This window comes from Stegodyphus dumicola, chromosome 6, assembly GCF_044657685.1.
Source record: "Stegodyphus dumicola isolate Sdum_Otavi_A_Nest chromosome 6, ASM4465768v1".
Taxonomy (NCBI): Eukaryota; Metazoa; Arthropoda; class Arachnida; order Araneae; family Eresidae; genus Stegodyphus; species Stegodyphus dumicola.
The window spans coordinates 55,351,929-55,375,745 of record NC_140773.1 but is presented as its reverse complement, the minus strand read 5'-3'; the positions used below and the strand labels follow the sequence as shown (position 1 = coordinate 55,375,745).

Below are 23,817 nucleotides of genomic sequence, written 5' to 3'. Positions count from 1 at the left end.
ATGAAACATGAAGATAACATATAATAAACTTAATAGTACCCAAAATACAATAAATTATATTGTAACAAAATGAATTTAAAAAAATTTACAAGTCTCAACAAATACCAATTCTCAACACACAGATCGGGAATTAAGGAAATATCTCATAGCGTATAATGTTTTATTCCGTATCTCACTTTTAGTGCTATACAATCTTCCACAGTAAATAAAATCTATAATATAATGGGTATTTATACTATATGTAATTCTTGATGTAAAATAGATCATCTTTCGTACTGTAAAAATTCCATCTATGTGAATAAGTATGAATATACTCATATACACATAATCATACTAAATAACTAATTTAATGAAACTAAATTCCTATAGAAAAATGGGGAAAGTGTAGAATCGCCCACTGCTTGGAGTGTTTTTAAGAATTGCACATACTTGGTATCCATGTACACATCGACCTATTTTCACTTAAAAAAACACCTCAGAATTGCACAAAAATGCCATTGTGCACTCCTTTGACTTTATTCATGTACACATCAACCTATTTTCACTTAAAAAGTCAAAAGAAAATTGACAAAAATCCAATTCTTACCAAATAAATAAGTAGGCGATTATGCAATTTACCCGAAAAAATATATAAAAATACTATTTACCTATATATATTAATAATTTATTATTACACAAGGTTTTTCATATATCATCTCAAAGGAACATAAATTTAATTAAAGTGATGCATTATTGGAATAAATTTAGTCAGTGTTTTAGGTGTAAGTTATTTAGATTTCTATTGTAGAAAGAATACTTTAGAAAATGTATAGAAATATTATTTTGAACCATAAAAATTCTAAAGAGTAAAATTTAAAGTATTGAAAAGGTAGCTAATGTTTTTGACAGTAGATTATATAATATAAAAATACCTCATGCTGAGCATTTTCTGAAATTACAATGCCAAATGAAATTTATATAGTGCAGTATTTAGCAATAATAACTTTTTGTAAACAAATGTAGCTATATTCGCTTAATTGTAATGACAGTAATTTTAACTGCATTTGTATAAGGCTGTACAGGAGATTTATTTATATGGGTTTTCATCCGCAGAGAGCAACCGGATTTTCTGTGGAAGTGCTTCTGAAAATAATGTTTAAATATTAATCTAACTATACTTGAAAGCAATGCTATAACAGTGCCCTTATAAAACTCATGATCCGAAAAGCTTTGGTTTTAATTGTCTCGTAAAAACTTTCAATTACCTATGCAAAATTCATACCCACGTAAAAATTACTACACTGAAGTCGATTGATTATACAACAAAACGTTCCTAAAACAATCAACTCCACAATTCAAGATATTGGCAGTTTCCTGTAGCCTGACAAAACTATGAGTGATTTTTTAAGTCCTGTTATTTAATTATTGTCCTGACAAATGTGCCATTATCAGAGGTGGTCATTTAAGAAAATAACCACCATATGAGGTTTCAACTAAATGTAATTTTTTTCAAATAAATAATTCACTTTTTATACTCCCAAGACTAATACATTTAATATTACATAAATCTTATTCACAAATCTATTTCTATTTCAAAAGCAATTTATGAAAAACACATTTGAAATTTTCTTCATCAAACTAATAATAATGAAAATTAAAGTATGCATAAAAATGATTATATGTGTTTTAACAAAATAGCACAAAATATTTAATGTAAAAATGTGGTTCTAGTCTCATACTTGTAAAGAAAAAAAGACCAAAAAGAAAAAACAATGTAAGCTACTATGATCATCTAAATTTTCACATAATTTTAGTAGTGGAAAAAAGATGCCTTAAGCTTGTATGTCTTGTCTACCCCATTCAATAAGTAATAAACACATTAAATATTTCAATGTTTATTTCATTAATAAAACTTACCTTTTTTGCTCACGAAATATAATTAGTACATTTTTTAAAACGTAAAAAAGTATTATTTTTGCTCGGCCACATCACATTAGTCGAAAAATTGAAAATTGAATCATGCATGATCATTTTTAAGTAAGGTATGCTCAAATTTATTAGTACATAATATTCAAATGATAAAGCATTTACATGAACAAGCTTTAAAAAAGTATTTCTAAACTGTAATCAAAAAAATAAATTTTCCAAAATACAATTTCAGTAGAATGCAAAAACTATATTTCTGCATCTGATCACTGAACCAAATTATCAAGTCTGAAATTATCACTTTTCAGTCTTTAAGCACATTGTTTTTCAGGATAAAAGTAAAGATGGAAAATCAATTTCACGCTCAGAAACTTCTTTTCACAACTAGTCAGTTATCAGCAACGTGCTTAAAGACTGAAAAGTGATAATTTCAGACTTGATAATTTGGTTCAGTGATCAGATGCAGAAATATAGTTTTTGCATTCTACTGAAATTGTATTTTGGAAAATTTATTTTTTTGATTACAGTTTAGAAATACTTTTTTAAAGCTTGTTCATGTAAATGCTTTATCATTTGAATATTATGTACTAATAAATTTGAGCATACCTTACTTAAAAATGATCATGCATGATTCAATTTTCAATTTTTCGACTAATGTGATGTGGCCGAGCAAAAATAATACTTTTTTACGTTTTAAAAAATGTACTAATTATATTTCGTGAGCAAAAAAGGTAAGTTTTATTAATGAAATAAACATTGAAATATTTAATGTGTTTATTACTTATTGAATGGGGTAGACAAGACATACAAGCTTAAGGCATCTTTTTTCCACTACTAAAATTATGTGAAAATTTAGATGATCATAGTAGCTTACATTGTTTTTTCTTTTTGGTCTTTTTTTCTTTACAAGTATGAGACTAGAACCACATTTTTACATTAAATATTTTGTGCTATTTTGTTAAAACACATATAATCATTTTTATGCATACTTTAATTTTCATTATTATTTGTTTGATGAAGAAAATTTCAAATGTGTTTTTCATAAATTGCTTTTGAAATAGAAATAGATTTGTGAATAAGATTTAAGTAATATTAAATGTACTAGTCTTGGGAGTATAAAAAGTGAATTATTTATTTGAAAAAAATTACATTTAGTTGAAACCTCATATAGTGGTTATTTTCTTAAATGACCACCTCTGATAATGGCACATTTGTCAGGACAATAATTAAATAACAGGACTTAAAAAATCATTCATAGTTTTGTCAGGCTACAGGAAAGTGCCAATATCTTGAATTGTGGAGTTGATTGTTTTAGGAACGTTTTGCTGTATAATCAATTGACTTCAGTGTAGTAATTTTTACGTGGGTATGAATTTTGCATAGGTAATTGAAAGTTTTTACGAGACAATTAAAACCAAAGCTTTTCGGATCATGAGTTTTATAAGGGCACTGTTATAGCATTGCTTTCAAGTATAGTTAGATTAATATTTAAACATTATTTTCAGAAGCACTTCCACAGAAAATCCGGTTGCTCTCTGCGGATGAAAACCCATATAAATAAATCTCCTGTACAGCCTTATACAAATGCAGTTAAAATTACTGTCATTACAATTAAGCGAATATAGCTACATTTGTTTACAAAAAGTTATTATTGCTAAATACTGCACTATATAAATTTCATTTGGCATTGTAATTTCAGAAAATGCTCAGCATGAGGTATTTTTATATTATATAATCTACTGTCAAAAAAATTAGCTACCTTTTCAGTACTTTAAATTTTACTCTTTAGAATTTTTATGGTTCAAAATAATATTTCTATACATTTTCTAAAGTATTCTTTCTACAATAGAAATCTAAATAACTTGCACCTAAAACACTGACTCAAATTTATTCCAATATTGCATCGCTTTAATTAAATTTATGTTCCCTTGAGATGATATATGAAAAACCTTGTGTAATAATAAATTATTAATATATATAGGTAAATAGTATTTTTATATATTTTTTCGGGTAAAGTGCAGAATCGCCCACTTATTTATTTGGCACTTTGTACAAAAGTAAAAGGAATTGGATTTTTGTCAAGTTTTTTTTTACTTTTAAAGTGAAAATAGGTTGATGTGTACATGAATAAAGTCAAAGGAGTGCACAATGGCATTTTTGTGCAATTCTGAGGTGTTTTTTTAAGTGAAAATAGGTCGATGTGTACATGGATACCAAGTATGTGCAATTCTTAAAAACACGCCAAGCAGTGGGCGATTTTACACTTTCCCCATTTTTCTATAGGAATTTAGTTTCATTAAATTAGTTATTTAGTATAATTATGTGTATATGAGTATATTCATACTTATTCACATAGATGGAATTTTTACAGTACGAAAGTTGATCTTTTTTACATCAAGAACTACATATACTATAAATACCCATTATGTTATAGATTTTATTTATATAAAATCTGTGGAAGATTATATAGCACTAAAAGTGAGATACGGAATAAAACATTATATGCTATGAGATATTTTCTTAATTCCCGAACTGTGCATTGAGAATTGGTATTTGTTGAAACTTGTAAATTTTTTAAAATTCATTTTGTTACAATATAATTTATTGTATTTTGGGTACTATTAAGTTTATTATATGTTATCTTCATGTTTCATTTATCTTTTGAGAGATACAGGTAACATTCAAAGTATTGTAATAAGGGGTCGACACAGTGTTTGTATATTATTATTTCTTCACTACATTATATTCTTGGATTCATCCTTTCTTCCATGCAAAACATCTATGTGTATGCATGTCATAATAAGCTGCAGGGTGTTACTATCATTGGTAAGCGAGCTTTAAGGGGATAGCAAGTATGCTAAATTTGGACTGTATGTTAAGTTTCTAATTTGCAAGTCCCATATTCTTTTTGCTTGCTTGTTAATAATGTTTCTTTTCCTGAAAATTTGGGTTTCTTCTAGTTTTGTTTTTCAATTTGGTTTAGTGCATTGTAGGTAACTTAAAATTTAAGCAGATGTTAGAAAGTACCATCCTTTAGCAATACATTTTTCATTGGGTATCAAATTGTTAAACAAGCTGATGTGATTAAATACAATTGTTTAATTTCCCAATTAAAGAACTGAAATACAAATATATGCAGTGAGGTACAGTACTATATGTATATATTTATAATGAAATCAATAATATATATACAGTCAAAGTAATGATTCGCAACCATCAAATGAAATGATATTATATATATATGTAATAGATTCTGTAGTCGAATACAAGCAGCTGAATCCGTAATGAACAGCAAGAATTTTGATGGCTTAGAGATGTTGAAACTCCAATCCACAATGAATAAGAAATTTGGCAGTCGAGGTAGATTTAATTCAACTTTTCTTTCAGCAAATATGTTGCAGCCACAAACAAGTTGGCACATTATATGCCTATTCCAAAAATTAACATTTTTGATAAATGTGTAGTAAGAAACAAGGAGCAGACAGACTGCAATCCAGCTAATACAAAGCGTAAAAAGCAAATGCGTTACGTTAAGGGTGAAATCTTAATTCAGACCGAGTTAATTTTGGTTCTCGAAGCATTTTTACTCGTCTTTGATAGTTAATACTGATGTAAAATTACTATTGGCTGTTTGAGTTTTAGTTTCTTTTACAACATCAAATTATGTAAGAGTCATATGACATGAATTAATCTCCAAATGATGCAGTGCAGAAAGATTACTGTTTTTAGAATAGAGAAGGAAAATTAATTTTACGCTGCTAATTTAATCTTTTGCATATTCCTTATTTTTCTTACATATATATATGTACATATATCATTCGATGGTTGTGAATCATGACTTTGGTTATTATCTTTCTATTCATTTTATTTTCAGAATTATATAAAGGTAGTTTAAAATTTTATAAAGAGAATTTATACAAATATTTTGTAATATGTTTATAGATATTGACGTGCATTAAGAAGGATGGGCTCGTAGGCTTCTATATATTTTAAAATTTTTATTTATTCACATTGAGTTTTATTTAAAATTACTTTACATACTTTCTCCGCAATCTAGTTCTGTACATTTCAGTGCTAATTATGTACTTCTGCTGGTTTATGTTTTTATGGAAATTTGATTTACAGTTCTATTTTTGTGTATTGTTTTTTATAGGGATTCTGTATATGGATACCCGTTCTATGTACGATTCTATGTATGGATACTCCACTATGGTATAATGCTATTGGTTCTGTTTATGGGTTTTGTGCAGCGATTTTTCCAAGTGGTACCTTTATTGGTCTGTGGATTTTTGTGTAGTGGCTTTTACAGGATTTGGCGTATGAGTGCCTGTATAGGTGTACATGCTTTTGTTTACTGGTTTTTACAAGGCATAGACCTACGGAATATCCATTTTTTAAATGGAAATTTGGCCAATGGATATGCGTATAAAGTTTTGATTTTTGGCTATGGGTTTTTACTGGGATTTTGTTTATAGTGCCTACAGTTCTACAGAGATTTGGCCTACTCGTAACCGTACAGTCGTACGGGTTTCCGTTTACAGGTTTTTTACGGGTATTTCGCCTACAGGTACCTATACAGCCGCGCAGGTTTCTTTCTATGGTTTTTTACAGGTATTCGGCCTATGGGTACCCGTACAAACATACAGGTTTCTTTTTATGGGTTTTACGGGTATTTGGCCTACGGGTACCCGTACGGGTTTCTTTCTATGGGTTTTGGCCTACGGGTACCCGTACAGTTGTACGGGTTTCTGTCTGTGGGTTTTTACGGGTATTTGGCCTACGGGTACCCGTAGGCCAATTCCCCGTAAAAAAATTTTATGGGTTTCTTACGGGGCATTTTTAGCAGGATAGTAGTTCATTAACATCGAAATTTTGTTTATCACTTCTTTTCCTAGTGAATTCTAGAGTTAAATTCTCGGGTATTAACTTAGGGGATAATAAATATCCATATAGGGATAGTAAAAAAAATAGGGGATAATAAACGTCCATAAGAACCACTAGTAACATTTAAAGAATTTAAATTCCTTATTTGTATTTCTATATCGTCATAAAGCTTCCTCAAAGAAGCTGTATTTCCGGAATATTTTACAGGTTCTAAACTCAACAATTTATTCATATGTGCATTAATTAGCAGGTCATTTCTGCCGAAACGGTTTTTTAGTATATCAACAGCCACTGAAAAGTTTTCACTAGTAAATGTTAATCCACTAATAGCATTTAAAGCTAAACCTCCTAAAAGCGATTTTAAATAACAAAACTTGTCAACCGAACTGAGACTTTTGTTTTAGTGAATGGAATTACTAAACTGATTCCAGAATTCAAGCCAAGAACAAGGATCACCGTAATATTTTGTAATCGTAAATTTTGGCAATTTTAAAGTATTAACTTCACAAGTTTTCAACTTCGGAGATATAGTTTCCTCACTAGAATTTCTAGATTCAACTTTACACACGTTTTTTCTTAATTTTACATTTAAAACTTATAATTCTTTCCTGATATTTCGGCGCGGAAATTACTTCGGGTTTTCATCCACAGAGAACCCGTTGGCGCCGTTGCATTTTTACTCGCCAAGCTCACCGTTCATCGACGATGAGCCGATCCGTAAACGTGGTTTTTAGTGCGTGTAAATTCAAATTAGCAGACAAAACAATATATTAAGCATATGGTAGTAAAAATTCACAGATAATAAGCATGTAGATGTAAAACTAACCAGTTAAACGTGATATACGAAAATAAATTTGTATTAAATTCAAGTTAGCACAGAAAAGAATATATTAAGCATAAGACATTATATAAGGATTTATAACGGAAAAAAAAATTCATTAAAAAAATATAAATTAACCGATTAAGCGTGATATACGAAAAAAATTTGTCTTAAACTCCAGTTAACATAGAAAACAATATATTCCTTACACCAGCAGTGGTTTGCCAATTTTGATCATGGTCATGCCGAACTATTCTGTCATCTTAGATAATCAATATTTTTTATTTCAATTTAATCATCTACTTATGTCACACCTGCCATCCTCTGAAAGGTTATTGTTAGAAAAGCATTAACAATATATTATCTTGTTAAAATTTTGCGCCATAAAAATTGATTTATTCTCATAATTTTAGATGACAATAACCAATAATAAAAATAAAAGCATTTCTTAATTATTTAAAATGCACATGCACATTTTTGCGGCCTACGAAATTATTTTAGAGGTTGGAAACCTCATGGTTCTTAAAGCTGTTTATAATTAAGAACACAACGTGAACAGCCGTGTTACAAATTAGCATTCACCCCTCCTGCCGTATTTTCTTCCTACATCGAGAACCGGCATATATCTACGAAAATATTTATATCTATTCGTTGTTAAAAAATTCAGAAAAAATAATAATAAATAAGAGAAGAGTAATATAAATCTGCAAATGTGAACAACGACAGTGATAATTCAACAAAATGAACGCATGAGGAATGGTTGCAAACTTCGAACAAGGGAATAGGATAATTCCGATGGGTTACCAGGTTTGAACTGTTATAGCCAAAGTTGGCGATGTTTACATTTACCGGGTTCTCTGCGTAAGTGCTTCCATTACTTCTGTTTCCAACTCCTGTTTCGTAAATATAAGTTTTTCAATCTCAGAATTGTATTGTTTCAACAACTGCGATTTTTCAAGTAACATTTCAAGTAATTATTTTAATTTCTCATCCGCGGTTTCACCCTCTTCTAACAATGCAGAATCTATTTTACTCATCAACTTAGTGGTTAAGCTACGTGTCACCGTACGCAACTTCTTTGCCTTATTCATAGCCTCCATTTTACTATTAGATTCTATCAACTATAATAATCACCAAGATTTTTATTCAACAATTCTATTCAAAACTGGAAAAATGAAAAAGGGCCTACCTCAAATTTGTTCGCGTTAAATCCTGGCTTTTCAGTCATGAACTCACTACTTTTCTTCGTCCATTCTTCATCTCTACAAATCAAGTCCGGTGTCACCAAGAAAAATGTACGTATCCAAATGATCAGAAGGTTGTTGATGCGTGTTCCTTGATCTATTGCACCAAGATATTTTACTGTACATTTACGAGGGTTGGAACTTTAATAGTGGCAACTATTTATTTACAAGGAATACAAAAGTGATTCATGTCACCATGTTTTATAGTCCTTCAATATAGTCGCCAGCATTGTGTACAACCCGTTTCCAACGATATGGAAGTCGCAGAATACCTGTAGCAGCGCCTGTTTTGTTGAGTTTGAATGGACCGGTCTACTGCCGCAAGAATCTCAGGAATAGTTTGGAAGCGAGTGCCACGAAGTGGTTCCTTCATCTTAGGAATTACATCATAGTCACAAGGGCTTAGATCTGGGGAGTATGGTGGATGGTAAAGCACTTCCCAGCTCCATCGCTTGAACAAATCAGTCACAGCTTGCGCTGTATGCGGCCGAGCATTGTCATGCAAAATGAGAGGAGTGCTTTGCAGAAAGTGTCACCTTTTTTTCCTCAAAGCTGGTCGGAGATTGTTCTTCAAAAATGAGCAGTAATACTGCGCAGTGACGGTCTGCTGTGGGGGAACAGTATGCGTTAGGATGACACCATCACAGTCGTACATGAGAATCACCATAACTTTCACATTGGGAATCTGACGAAAATTCGAACTTCATGGTGACCTGTGATGACGCCATTCGGTTGATTGGCGTTTCAGTTCTGGCTGGTACGATCGAGCCCAAGTCTCATCCAGCGTAATGATACGGCGTAAAAAAGCATCTCCTTCGCGCTCATAGCGCTCCAGGTGGGTTCAGGCAGCATCGTATCATAGCCGTTTCTGCATTTCCGTCAATTGATGTGGAACCCATCGTGAAGCAATTTTCCTCATGGACAGGCATTCCTTCAAAATGTGTAGCACAGTCGTATGAGCTAATCCTTTTTGTCCGGCTAGCTGACGAATCGTTTGGCAGCAATCACTGTCCATTAGTGCGGCAACAGCTTGCACGTCTGCATCGCCGACACTCGGACGACCTGGCCGCAGCATGTCTGCCACGTTTTGGCGTCCTTCATTGAATGCTTTCACCCATTTTGCTACGGTTCTGTAAGGCAATGCAAATTTCCCGCAAGCCTCTTGAAGCCCTTGATGACACTGTCGTGCTGTACGACCTCTGGCACATTCAATTTTTATCCAACATCGTTGTTCTTGTTTTGAAAACATCCTGACAACACTTACTTTAGACCGCGAGCTAATACAAGGATTCGTTCTTCGCGTCACTCCGCATGTGCGTGACATAGGCAGGACGAGTCTTTTTACTGAGAGGTAAGGTAGGTATGTAATTTACGTGTGGTATACTCGATATTCTTTGGTTTTGTTGCGTAATGTTTTTTCAGCTGTGTTGCCACTATTAAAGTCCCAACCCTCATATTTACAAGTTGTATGCCACCTGACATGTTTACAAGCATTATGCCTCCTGGCATGTACATGATAGACATATTCTGCCACCTGGCATGTAAATTGAAACATCATACGAGTTTTCTGCCACCTGACAGATACGATGCAATTACCTCAATTAGCGGTAACACGCTTGACATTTTGGCGTGTCCGCTTCCCTTACGTTCTGTAACGCAACTAACTCTTTGTGCGGTGCGCCCTCTGGGCACAAATCACCGCAATCACCGAGGAGGCCAAAACAGTATTTGTTTGTACTTTTAATGTGTAATTATCCGAATGTCGTTTAAGAATCAATGTCATAAATTACATGTATTTTAAATTGTAAAACTGTGAAATTTTATTAGATTAGGATTTTAATAGGGCCTTATCCAAATGTTGTTAAAAAATAAATACAATTTAATAGTGGCCATGTAAATCCATAATGACTAAGGTCTTATACCTAATTTAATTACTTATAACTAACTGCTTGCCCTTAAAAATTATCTCTGCATATTAAAGCAAGTTATTGCCTTTCATTAACCCTTACTGTAGTCACAAGATAAAACACAAAAATGTAAAACTTATTTTCGTATCTAGTGAGACTTAAAATAATGCAAAACAACTTATCACCTCTGGTGCTTTTGTGGCTTATTTGAACCTTAAAGTATATTAACTGACTCACAACCCCTGGAAATCTACACGAAGCTACGACACTAACGGTATCAGAACCTAGCTAACTTTCAGAACTTGAAAACCATGCCTACATCAGGCCTTTTAGGTTTGTTCTGATCAGCAGGTCTCTCACTAGGTAAGCAGCAGCAGTGACAACAGCCAGTCTTTTGTTGTGAATCATGCTGATTATGATTTTACTTCTCGTTTTAACCTATGCCACTTGACATAAAATCTGCTTACTATTTACTAAAGCTGTAGACTGAGCAAGTATGTGACAAAATGAGATATAAAATAAAATCAACATAAAACTGTCAGTAAAATGTAAATAAAATGTCACTTATCTCCTTTCAAATATGTTCAGTTCTTATAAGTGTAAAATATATAATGGTCCTTCATAAATTTCATATATTTTATTCTCAGAACTTAATAATAATTATGTTAATTAAGTCATGTTTAATAATAATGCATCCTTCTTACGGATCTATTTTATTTTTAGGATGGTATTACAAAAGTTCAGGCATATATAATATTTTTAATTGAATTTATTCAGTTCCCATTTGCTTATAGGTCTTTAATTGTTTTCATTAATGGTCCTTAAAAGTACTTAATTTCCAGGTGCAGAAATGTATATGAACCCTGTACTCGAAATTAAGTCTCTTTTCTTGAAACCCTAGAATAATAGAATTCTTGTGCACAGCTGTATTGAATTCCACCTACCACCTTTGCAGAATTATTTACTCCCTCAAGTATTTCCTATACATATATTGTTTTGCCAATTCAGTATACCATTATTTCAAAGTCTGGGGAAATTCTTTGAATGAATGTAAAAGATGAGAGCATTGCACATGTATCTCTCAGGTTTCTTCGTAAAGAAAAGGCTGCATGCTATATGGCGAATATACCTAAAAATTTTAAAATGTAGTTTGAAATTATAGGTGCACATTTTATTACACTGGTGCACATTATATGCCAGATTATATGATATATTTTTCATGTCAGTTTTTGAATATTAAGCATCTGAACATGTTTTGTAAATGAGGTATTTTAAACTCGTTAACTAAACTATGACTAATGACTTTTATGTTTGACTACTTTTGCTAAAGAGCATTTTTCAATCTTTTCTCAAACCTCTTGGCCTATCATTACTGGTCCATTCCACTTTTATGTATAATTACTAACACCTGCATGTATAGGTACAATAAAAGCATTATAATAGAGAGATATTTTTTTTTCCTAGTTACAAAAAAAAGTAGTACATTGGTAATTCTACACATTAAATTAAAAGAATAGACAGGAACCTTGAGGCTGTTTGGCAGCACTCAGTAATTTAAAATCCAGATTGAATGACAAATATAGTCTGAAGTCCAAACTTACACTGAAGAATCTGTTCCTTACTTATATTTTAAGCATTAGATAAGAAAACCCTTTGTATTAATACGTTGCTTCAAACAGTACCAGAATAGTGACTGTCATGTTAAATAATTCAAGATATTTCTTCTTTTAAGTTAGCCCAGAATGAGATAAGGGTTTCTTTTCAAATTGTAACTTAAGTTAGGACAGCTTTTTATCTTTTCTCTATTGTTAAATCTATCAATCAATGTCCACCATGACATCTTTTTTTTTTCCATACTCCCCCCAACACCTCATGTTACGTCCCCCTTGGGGTATGTGTACCACAGGTTGAGAAATGCTCTACTAAAATATTCTTGTTAAGCTACCAATAAAAAAGTGGCCCTAATTACTCTTAAAGTGACTTTCTAAAAGCCACTTGAACTATATGTTGGTGTATGCTTTATCTATATCTATGGATGATCTAGTGCAGGGTTTCTTAAACTTTTTGGTGTGGAGACCCCATAAGCATTGCTCAAATCCGACACATGAACGAGTGAAATTACATTATGAAATATTTCTCTGGATAATGTTGCTTGCCCAATGTTATTGCTTCTGGCAGAGAAACATAAGACCTTGGGAAGCTTAACTGCTCACAGACAACTAAACACCATTTTAAGAATGATTTCCACAAACTGGTTAGCATAACTACACATAATATAATTGACTCTGCTACATCGAGTTACATGCAGCTTCCTTTCAGACATAGGGAGTAATCTCCCCCTATTCTTCTGTATCACAAAGTAATCATTTATGGTAGTATTTTGATGAAGACATCTATATCCTATTCTATTACTCAATTCAATTCAGTGTGTGTATTCTTCACTCATTCATTACAACAGCCTTGCAAAATTTTACAAGTGCAATAAAACCTCTATCAACTGAGGACTATGTTATGTTAACTGAGCTGGCAGCCTAAAGAAATAATGGAGAAAATATTGCAAAGTAAAGAGTACACTGAAAATTCATGAATTTTATCAGTGGTATCTTTTGGTCTTTCTTACAAGGTATTTCTCCCGCCTTCATAGCGAGCTTTCGTGGTGTAGTGGCCTGCATGCTCAGTGCTTAATTGAGAAGTCCGTGGTTCGATTCCCGGCGAAGGCATTGCTAATTTTTCATCTTGCCTGCTTCCAAAAAATAACTAATGTCTCTACAGTGGTGCTAGAACTAAAAGGATGTTGGATGATGATTCTCCTCACCCAAGATTTGGCGATTGGGTCCCCAAAAAACCCCAGTCGCCCTTTAAAAGGGGAAATATTTAAGGTATTTCTCCCACATTCTTTGCGAGCTTTCGTGGTATAGTGGTCTGCACGCTCAGCGCGTAATTGAGAGGTCCATGGTTTGATTCCCAGTGAAGGTGTTGCCAATTTTTCATCTTGCCTGCTTCCAAAACATACCTAATGTCTCTACAAAGTTTAACAACCTTCTTAATGAGCATAATGTTAAAAAATGTGGTATATATATGTTAAAGATGAAAGAAACATGAACTAACAATTAATTTGTAGAAAAATGAAAAAGATATCTTAAATGGATTAGTGTAGAAAAACATGAACCAAGTTTCTAAATTTTGTGATGAAAAAATCATATGTGGTTTGGATACAAAAACAAAATCTGCAAGGATGCTGATGCCATGGAAATGAACTATATGAAAGTCAGCCATGCAAAGTCTTAGTTTGGTACATTTTGAATATGAAAACGTACACAAAGGCTCTTTTCCTAAACAGAGGAATGCCCTCATGTAAGATTTTTAAAGGAAACTGCCTCTTATTCTTGTTAAATATGAGAGAAATGTGGAAACTTCCAAAACAGAGTGATCAAGATGATATATATTGTTATGAAATGCCCAGCGGTTATGCAGCGAGATAGCTTTCCTGCTTAGGTTTTGCCAGATGTTGAGGCAGTGAGCCCTGGCAGAGCAAGTGGGTAGGCGGATCAGTCGAAGTGTGCATGTTGCAGGGAAAGGATGAACCAGTTTAGCAATGCAGAATTGGCAGACATGCATTATGTAGATAGCAGTGGATATGCTGTGGTATGCATGTATCGATAACAGTTCCCAAACAGACATGTACCTGACCATAGACTGTACAGATAATTACATTGCTGACTGCAGGCGGCAGAATCGTTCAGAATCAGCAGCCACATCGACCAACAATGTACAGCATGGACAGCGGATGTCAAGAATGCTGTATTAGAAACAATGATACTTAATCTGTGTCGTGGAATGCGACCTAGATGTTGATCGCTCTTCCATTATGCGAATACTGCGGGAAGATCACCAACATCCACTTACAACACACGCTGTAAGCTAAGCGATATGCATTATCCCCGACATGTAGCATTCGCACGTTTGTATATACAAGAAGGTTCGCAGACCCGCAATTTCCATCATGGATAATCACTAATGCAATTACCTTTCCCCATGATGGTTTCCTTAACCATATGCTCCCTCACATTTCTACAGAAACGTACGTCAGTTTTTAAACTTGATGTACCCAGATTGGAGGATTAGCAGAGGCGGCACTGTACTGTGGCCACCGCGATCCCCGGCTTAACCTTCCTGGATTTCTACATTATAAGGACACTTGAAGTGTCTGGTGTACGAGATACCCATTCCATTGGGTATGGACATCATGGCACGTGTAAGAGAGACTCCTGGCCAACTTGAACAACTTCACGAATCATGTGACGCCGATATGAAGCATGCATTGCAGCTGATGGGGGCCCTAATTTGAGCACTTAATACGAATTATAACATTTTTAATTTTTATCTGGTACTTTTTTGGTTGTAAAATAAAGTTTTTTTACATTGTTTATTATCTTTTCTTTGCATGACGGTCACAATTTATGGTTTAAGTGCGAAGAACATGATAAGGTAACACACGAAATGTTCAAAAAATGCTCCTTTGGACATAATGTAAAATCTGAAAGCTTTCAGACTTTTTATTGTTTTTATTAATTTTATTTATTTATATTAAACATTAAGAATCTTTAGCAATCGTATGAAATTAAATATTGATGAAAACTGAACAGGAAAAACATTTATTTTCCTTATTCTTGAAACTTAATGGACTCTAGTTTCTTTCTAATATCATATATAGTGAAAATCACATAGCTAATAATAACCAACCAAAATATACTCTGAACAATGAGGTTTCAAACTGAGATCTTGATTTAAAAAATATCATGATTTTTAAGTTTCTACACTCCCTAAAATGCATAAATATAATCCAAATGAGAGGGTAGAAATCTTCAAAAATGATCAAAATATAACATTAAAACATTTTTCATAACTGGAGGATTAATTACAGAAAATATAAGTTAGTGTGATTTTTGTGAATGGAATAAATAAGTTGCACAGTTTTCTCAAGCTCAACTATTTTGATGAAATTTCTGCAGCTAAAATAAATAAAGACTTATAAATTACATTTATTTTATAAGAAAATATTACATATCAGTATGAAGTAAATATTAGTTTGCTATACAGAAAATATGGAATGTTTTGCAGTGGAATATTTTATAACACTTAGCAAACATTTATATTTTAACTATCATATTTTAATAACAGGAATCTGTATATTATAATTTATAGAAATAAATATTTGAATGACTCACATGTGCAATGACTTAAAAAAATTTCTCTCACATATAAATCTGAAGTAGAAATTTTAAAGTTATGAAATTTACAAAATGCCATAATGCTGTAACAGCTAATGAAAATACCATGGAAGCTGCAACAGGATATAACTCTCCTCATTTTATAAGCAACATTTATTCTTTGACAGTTTAAAAAATGAAATGCCAGCTATTTTATCAATTATATGAGCTTTTTAAACATGCCTGGAATCAATAATTTCTAAAATTGAATGTATGAATAGCTTAAAAATCAAGAATTATTACTGTTATTACTAACAATTTAAACTGATTATTGTTAATATTACAAAGCAAAATGTAAATTATACTGTTTATCTCTTTTCTTAAATCAAAGATTTTCAGGTGTAAATTTTAACAGGAAAGATCTATCTTTATTTTCCAATACTACTAACAAACAAACAAAAAGATTGATTATTTAAAAATTTAGCTTAAAAGTATGATCATGTTAATGTTAAATCAAACATAATTTACAATATAATCTTTAAAATAGCATAAGATAAATAGATTAAGCTCTGTTTACAATGTACACACAATTCTATAAATGATTCTTACATTCATATATGTTGATAGAGAAGTATTGAAAATGAATACTTCTGTGCTGCAGAATTTTTCTAAAAATATTAGAAAATTGTACTTTTTCACAGCATTCTTAAATGGCAGAAATATCAAAATATATTTTTATCAGTACTAGGAATGTAAGGCAAAAATATATTGCACCAAATGTTGAGCAGAATGATTAAGTAGCAATAAACTAACTCCTAACTGGAATAACATTAGTGGCTAATAATATTATAAGAGTTACTACAACTGCAGCAACTCCAATAAGTATTAACCACATTCGGAAATTTTTACACCACATGTGGCGCCGTACCTTCTTTGCAGTTGCACTGAACTGGGTTGACTGCGGGGAAGAAAAAAAAAAAAAAAAAGTAGATTAGCATATGTTATATAGATATTTAAAGAACAGTTTATTGCAGAAGTTACACAACTTGAATAAATTTTGTCAAGATTTAAAAATAAACAATGAAATTAAAAAAATATATAAATCTTAGAATTTATTATTCAAAAGCAGGCAAATTGCCAGAATTAATACGAATCAATGTACTTTTTAAGAATAAAACACTGCTGTTAAAATACTAATTTTCTAACATTTCTATTTGGAACCTGAATGCATATTTGATATCTGAATAACATTAATTTTCAAACTGCAAATTCACAGATTTATGATATTAGTATTTTTTGCTTTTGCAACTATAAGTTATAAAAACTAGTTATTTATAAAGTTCCAATGTATTTTTAAAGAGTGACCTATGATTTAAAATGTTACTGTTGATGAAATTAATATTTATTAAAAAAGAGAATCCTAGTGTAAATAAACTTTCTTATGAAACTGAAGAATAAAAGATCCTGAAACAACAACATATTAACATATCAGTGACATTTGTTAAAATAAATTCAATCACAAAGCTCACTCAGTTTTGATGCTTATGTCTATTGTAGGCACTCGCAATATTCTTAGCCACCTACTCTAGAACAAATAACTGGAAACTTCCGAAATGAATATATAATAGCTGCCATCAAATCTCATCTAACACTTTGATAAAGTTATGGATAAATGGATGATTTAACCCTTTCCGGCATGGCACGCTGCCTTTTAAAGTTGGAATTTCAATAATAATAATAATAATAATAAAGGCAGTCTAATAAGGCCTAGAGGAGTACACAAGTAAAATTTTGTGAAGATAGCACTTATTGTTTTAATTCTGCGAGTGTGCCCGAAGTGGGCACACTGACTAAATAGAGCCTCGAAAAGAGTGCTGAAACGAGCATTGCTCAGAAGCGCGTAAAAGAGTAAGAGATTTTGCCTATTAAAAAACACTAGCTTCTGAATACCATAGCATAATTAGCATTAACCAGGGTGTGCCATGGGGAGACCTGCTACTCTACACCCCCCTAAAATGCTCTTTTTTGGTTATATGATGATTACCTGCGCATGAATGGGAAAAAAAAGTAACTTGGATATATGATATTTACATTTACACTTTAGTCTAATTTTTTCAAGGCGGTACTTTTCGAAGAAAGTGACACCACCTTTGAAAAAGCACTATCCAGTATTGCATGTTTTATGTACTGGGATCCGTATCCGATTCACTATCCAAAAGCAATTTGTGTAACACTTTCAGTGCTTCAGAAATGGTCAGCCCTCTCCAATCCGTTTGGAAAATAATTAAAAATCCGAAAAAAAAAAACTTATATCTACAATTAGAAATTATAAACTATTAAATAAAATTAAATAAACGTCTACAACTCAAAACTATTAAACGTAGTGCTAGCAAAACTTTGAACAAAAACGAAAGAGAAAAAGAGATCTGCTCTAGTGAAAAACCAAACAGTTAACTGATAAAATTACCACTGAACTTCAGAAAACCACCCCAACAAATTGTAGTTGATAACCTAACATCCCCTCCAAAAAAGAAAGAAAACAAAAGAAGAAAAAGAAAAACAGGAAATGACACAGATGTGGACTCACCCTTCCATTGTCAATGAACTGACTGATGAGATGCGGAGAAACAAAGAATACAGACTCTCAGTTGTCCTACATTATCGGTCAGCCCGGTTTAGGCACAATTCGGGATCAATTTTAGGTAAGATTTCAAGGTAAAATTTTAAAACTAATACAGAATAAGGACATTAGCATTAGCAAAAAAAAAAAAAAAAAAAAACCGGAAATTTCCTCAGATATATATATACCGGGTGGCCATAATTAAACTGACAGTGCTCACAGTGTTCTGTAGCGCGATCTATTTGTGAGAAAGACGCCACATTTTGTAGGAAGATTAAACAAGACGGGGGACAAAGGATTCTGCAAAAAAACAAATTAGTTCCAAAAGTCAACACTAGGGGAATATTTGGCACTGTGTAATAGAAAATAGAGTGTTAACAAATAAATGCAAATCAATATGGAAATTACCTTTTATTTTGCATTCAAATGAGGTTCAATGTGGCTGCCGTTGTTGTGGACCACATATTGCAAAGTGTGCACAGTATGCACAACAGCAGAAAGTAACGTGTCTGCAGGAATCTCCCATAGAGTCCGTGATATGTTATCCTTCAACCTAGCCAGGTCTTGGACCACTCCATGATAGACCTTGGACTTAAGGTAACTCCATCGCCAGAAGTCACATGGGGTAAGATCAAGCGACCGAGGTGGCCATGCAGTTGGAAAGTAACGGCTAATGACTCTTTCTGTTGTGAATTTCTGTCGTAGCATCTGTTGCACCCATACAGCAATGTGTAAAGGGGCTCCATCTTGCATGAAAATGATTTCCCCCAGGCATTGTCTTTGCTGAAGTGCCGGAATGACAAAGCTGTTCAACATGTGGCGATATTTCTCTCCGGTAACAGAACAGGTTTCCGGTTCTGTCAGGATAATGTTCTCTTAGAAGAATGGATCTACGATAAATTCCACTGTGAACCCACACCAAACAGTTACCTTTGGTGAATGTAAGGGAGTTGCTGTGACTGCATGTGGTGGTTTGTCATCCCAAATTCGTCAGTTCTGGGTATTCACAGTTCCATTCAGGTAAAAGTGGGCCTTGTCCCATAAGATTTTCCACAGCCAAGCATCATCCACCTCCATTCTGGCAAGAAAGGTGAGAGCAAAAGTCAATCACTTATCATGGTCTGGGTACAGTAACTCCTGTACACGGCTGATCTTGTATGGATAGAAGTTGATAATCTTTCATAAGATTTTCCATACCGTACTGTAAGGCATATCCATATTCCGAGCTACTCCACGAGCGCTAGAGGTGGCTGCAATATTGTCTGGTCCTCTGTCGACAATCGCCGTGGCAACTGCTTCGATTGTATCCTGTGGTACAGGTTTTCGTCCTCTGCCTGACTGAACCTTCAGAGAACCTGTTTTCTCAAACGTCGCAACCATTGCTTTTAGCCCATTAACTGACACAGGACAGTTACCTTTACACATTTTTTTGTGCGTTCTAAAAGCACAAAGAGCGGCTGACGCATTGCACTGGTTGAGGTAAAAGAATTTGACCAATAACGCACGCTCGACTAAAGAAGGAGACATTGCACATAAACTTTCAATCCGATTGATTCGAAATGTAACACATTGCCTTTTAAAACCCAAGCAGCTGGCACTGTGCGAATGGATGTAACATGAAATTTGAATAAAGAACTTCTTTTTCTGCTCAGCGTACGTGATATTGCACATCACGAGACTTTATCGGTGTTTATGTAGATTTTACACTTTTTTAAAAGTGTTACCATATTGCACTTGAACTAAATCAGAAAATGTGCATAATAAAAGGTAATTTCATTCCGTATTAATTTGCATTTGATAACACTCTATTTTCTATTATACAGTGTCAAGTATTCCCCTAGCGGTGACTTTTGGAACTAAATTGTTTTTTCGCGGAATCCTTCGTCCCCCATCTTGTTTAATCTTCCTACAAAATGTGGTGTCATTCTCGCAAATAGATCGCGCTACAGAACATGTGTATAGGTTTACATATACTATATATGTAAACTTATACACATGGGTTACAGCTTATTTTTTTAATATAAAAAAAATAAAAATAATAATAGATGCTACAGGGAAAAAAAAAAAAAAAAAGATGGCATAGCAAATTATTTATATTAATTAGCATGTATAATGAAATGGAAAAACTGGCATTAGTTATTTCTAAGAAACAGTATAGCTTCGGCAAGATCTTTGTTGGAGGACCATAGATCTGATTTGATAAACTTCAGAGCTAAGAAGAGGTTTGTATTTCTTCATTTTTATATCTAAAGGCTCTTAATTATTTATTTTTGTTCACTTTGCCTTAGCCTTTTTAATACTATCCAAATATTTCTCAGCCTTTTTAATATTATCCAAATATTTCTCATCTAAATTTTGGAAGCAAATTTTTACAATGAATTAGTTTTTAAAATTATGTTATTTGTCAGATTTTTTTTATATTGTTTAAATATTTCACCTTCAGGAAGTAACTGAAGTTAGAATATGAAAATTGAAAGATTCTTTAAAAAAGTGAAAAAAAAAAAAAAAAGATTTAGAAATGTTTACAGCTAAAGATTTGTTTGTAACTGAAAGTATCCTATTCAAGAATTTAATTGTAAAAGTTATTACTGCTCATTTAAAGTGTCTGATGTGACAATTTCAAAAATACTTTCTTTCAAATTTTGATATTGAAAAAGAATATTGGATTCATAAGCCATGCTTAACTAAAATGATTAATATCAGTCATTTATCATTAAATTATGAAGAACTTGTAGAACTATCTAGCAAAAATAGTTTAAAAATTGAGTTTTCCAAAAAAATCATTATGTGGATTTTGACTGAGGATTAAAATTCAGCATTTTCTAAAATTTCTTTAGAGAATTCTAAAACATTTTATATTTATGCAAAGCATTGCTATTTTCAGTATTAAATATGCTGAACAGTGGTAATTTGGTCCAGGGTTTGAATCCTGATGAACAGGCTGGTTATGTGGCAGCCTTCATGGTTTTTCCCATGTGTATTGTGTATACAAGCCAGTTTCCATCAGAAAATCCTCCATGACAGTATCCCTCCTCTTAAGCAGATAGATAGCCCTGGCATGCTCTGCCATAATCAAATAACCAGCTATTTTCAGTATTAAATGCTTATGAAATTAAAGGAAAAATATCATTTCTACAGCTTGCAATATCAAACATTCATACATTCTTATGTAAGAGTAAACAAGCAGCCCCATTATGAATATTTGGCTTTGCCCTTAATACACGATAAAATTATACTTGTATATATATCAAAGAACTGTTTTTGGATGAATTTCTTTATGACCCATTACCAGCAAATGCTTCAATTTGCATTTTTAGTTTATGTACCTCTAATACTTAATACCATGAAAATATTCATTATAATAAAAGGACCCACTGAATGAGAAGCCCTGTTATATACTATGTATTTTGGCTACAGAATAAGCATATGTCTCCACCTAACAACAATTTGCTTCATTTTTACTTCCTCGTACGAAGTAAAAAGGAAGTATTGTAGTCGCGAAAAATTTCAGGCAGCATATTTCAACGAAAATATCCCATTTTGACCTCTTTCAAATGCAATTTATTGATATATTTCCATGATATCTATATGTAAGGACAGAATAAAACACTCTTTTCCTCCAAAAAAAATTATAAAACTGCTTTAAAATGAATTCTGAAGAGAATTTTTCGTGGCGTCTGTACGAACGTATGCTAGCGTCTGTATGTACGTACGTTATCTCGCATAACTCAAAAACGAGTAGCCTCAAAACGTTGAAATTTTGTACATAGGACTGCTATAACATGTAGATGTGCACCTCGTGTTTTGGTTGCAATTGGCCACACGAAACGTATATAAATATATTTATATATATATCCACTCTGTTACCCGGCTCAGTGATCTCAGTTTCTTTACTCTTATATGTTTGTAAATTTTTTGCTTTAAAAATGATTGAATTATGTTGTTCTTATTTTCCGGTTAAGGTTTTTATGCCTTTAGTAAATACGTGTGCAATATTTTTAGAATTATCAACAATTTTAAAATTGTTTAAGTGCCGCTAAACCTAATAGTGTTTTTGATGGCAGCCATTGCTCTTGTTTACATTTGAAACAGCAGAAAAGCGGATTTGTTGCCAATCTAGAGAAACTTAGCTTTGCAACAACAAAGATAATGCCTTCATTTATTATTTAAATCATGCTTAATCCTTTCTGGAATTTTTTTCGAGGAAATAAGCGTTTATGATTTACTTCATAATTTTTAATACAGATATTTTGAGTTTTTATGTATTATTGCTTTGTCGCGAAGTGAAAGCTGAATTAATTGAATGAGAAATACTCAATCGTCTGTGAAAAATTGTTTCTTTTTTGTTTTGTTTGCTTAATTTCTCTTATACATTGTTCTATACATTGTTCTAGCTTTGTTATAGTATTTGAATAGAACATGTGGCAACGATTAGATAATTCTTTAAATGATATAAATTTTGTGCATTCTGAGTTATAATATGAACGAAATATAATACTGTTAAGTAAACCTAGCGCCAGAGTGTCGCTATGGTAAACAAAGTGAATTTTAAAGAATGCATTTATTCTATTGTGGTTTATGCGCTGTCGGCAAAGTAGGTTTAATTCAATCTAATAAGTTTAAATGAAATGCAAGAAAAAATGTGTATTATTTAATATTCCGTACAAGGAAGTCATGTGGTGTACACATCAGATTTTTTAAAATAGGATTCATAATTTTTCGTTTTCATAATCATTCCAAACATTGAACATTAGTTTTTTAAAGCCTTTCCTCTGAAACTGAATACCAGACTCAAACTAAAAATCAAAATCCATTCTCTTCAAAGCCTTATGCAACTTTAGAGAAATGTTTAGGATATTGACCAAATAAAAGTTGAAATTTTTATTAGTTAAACCTTTGCACTCAGGGCCTTTTTTGCGTGGCGCACCAGCAACTCGAGACTTTCACAACTTTTTTGACACATTTCTTACCAGTAGCTTAACATCATTATACACACAAATTAATGTATAAAATTTTTATATTTTAACATTTTACATATGTTCGGCTTGGTGGGGCAAGTATAACAATAATATGTCGTTTGATGACTTTTTCTGAGTTCGTTTCTTTGAGAACAGACTTTGTGATAGATAAGAAAAGATAAGATTTCAGCTATATTTTTTTGGGAGTAGTTTAATAAATTTACGAGACTTACAATTTAAAGAGACTATCATATAAATTCTTAAAATAG

The 23,817-nt window shown here is 32.4% G+C and overlaps 1 protein-coding gene across 2 annotated transcripts in view; it reads right to left on the bottom strand.

Moving 5' to 3' along the window:
• Positions 1–15,782: 15,782 nt before the first annotated feature.
• The window catches only part of LOC118201839 (vesicle-associated membrane protein 7-like), a 29,948-nt gene continuing 21,913 nt past the window's right edge, over positions 15,783–23,817 (bottom strand). For both annotated transcript variants that reach the window (XM_035373999.2, XM_035373998.2), the window contains exon 6: positions 15,783–16,928. In XM_035373999.2, the coding sequence (XP_035229890.1) occupies positions 16,779–16,928 (150 nt within the window). In that variant the 3' untranslated portion in view covers positions 15,783–16,778. The remainder of the gene's footprint in view (positions 16,929–23,817) is intronic.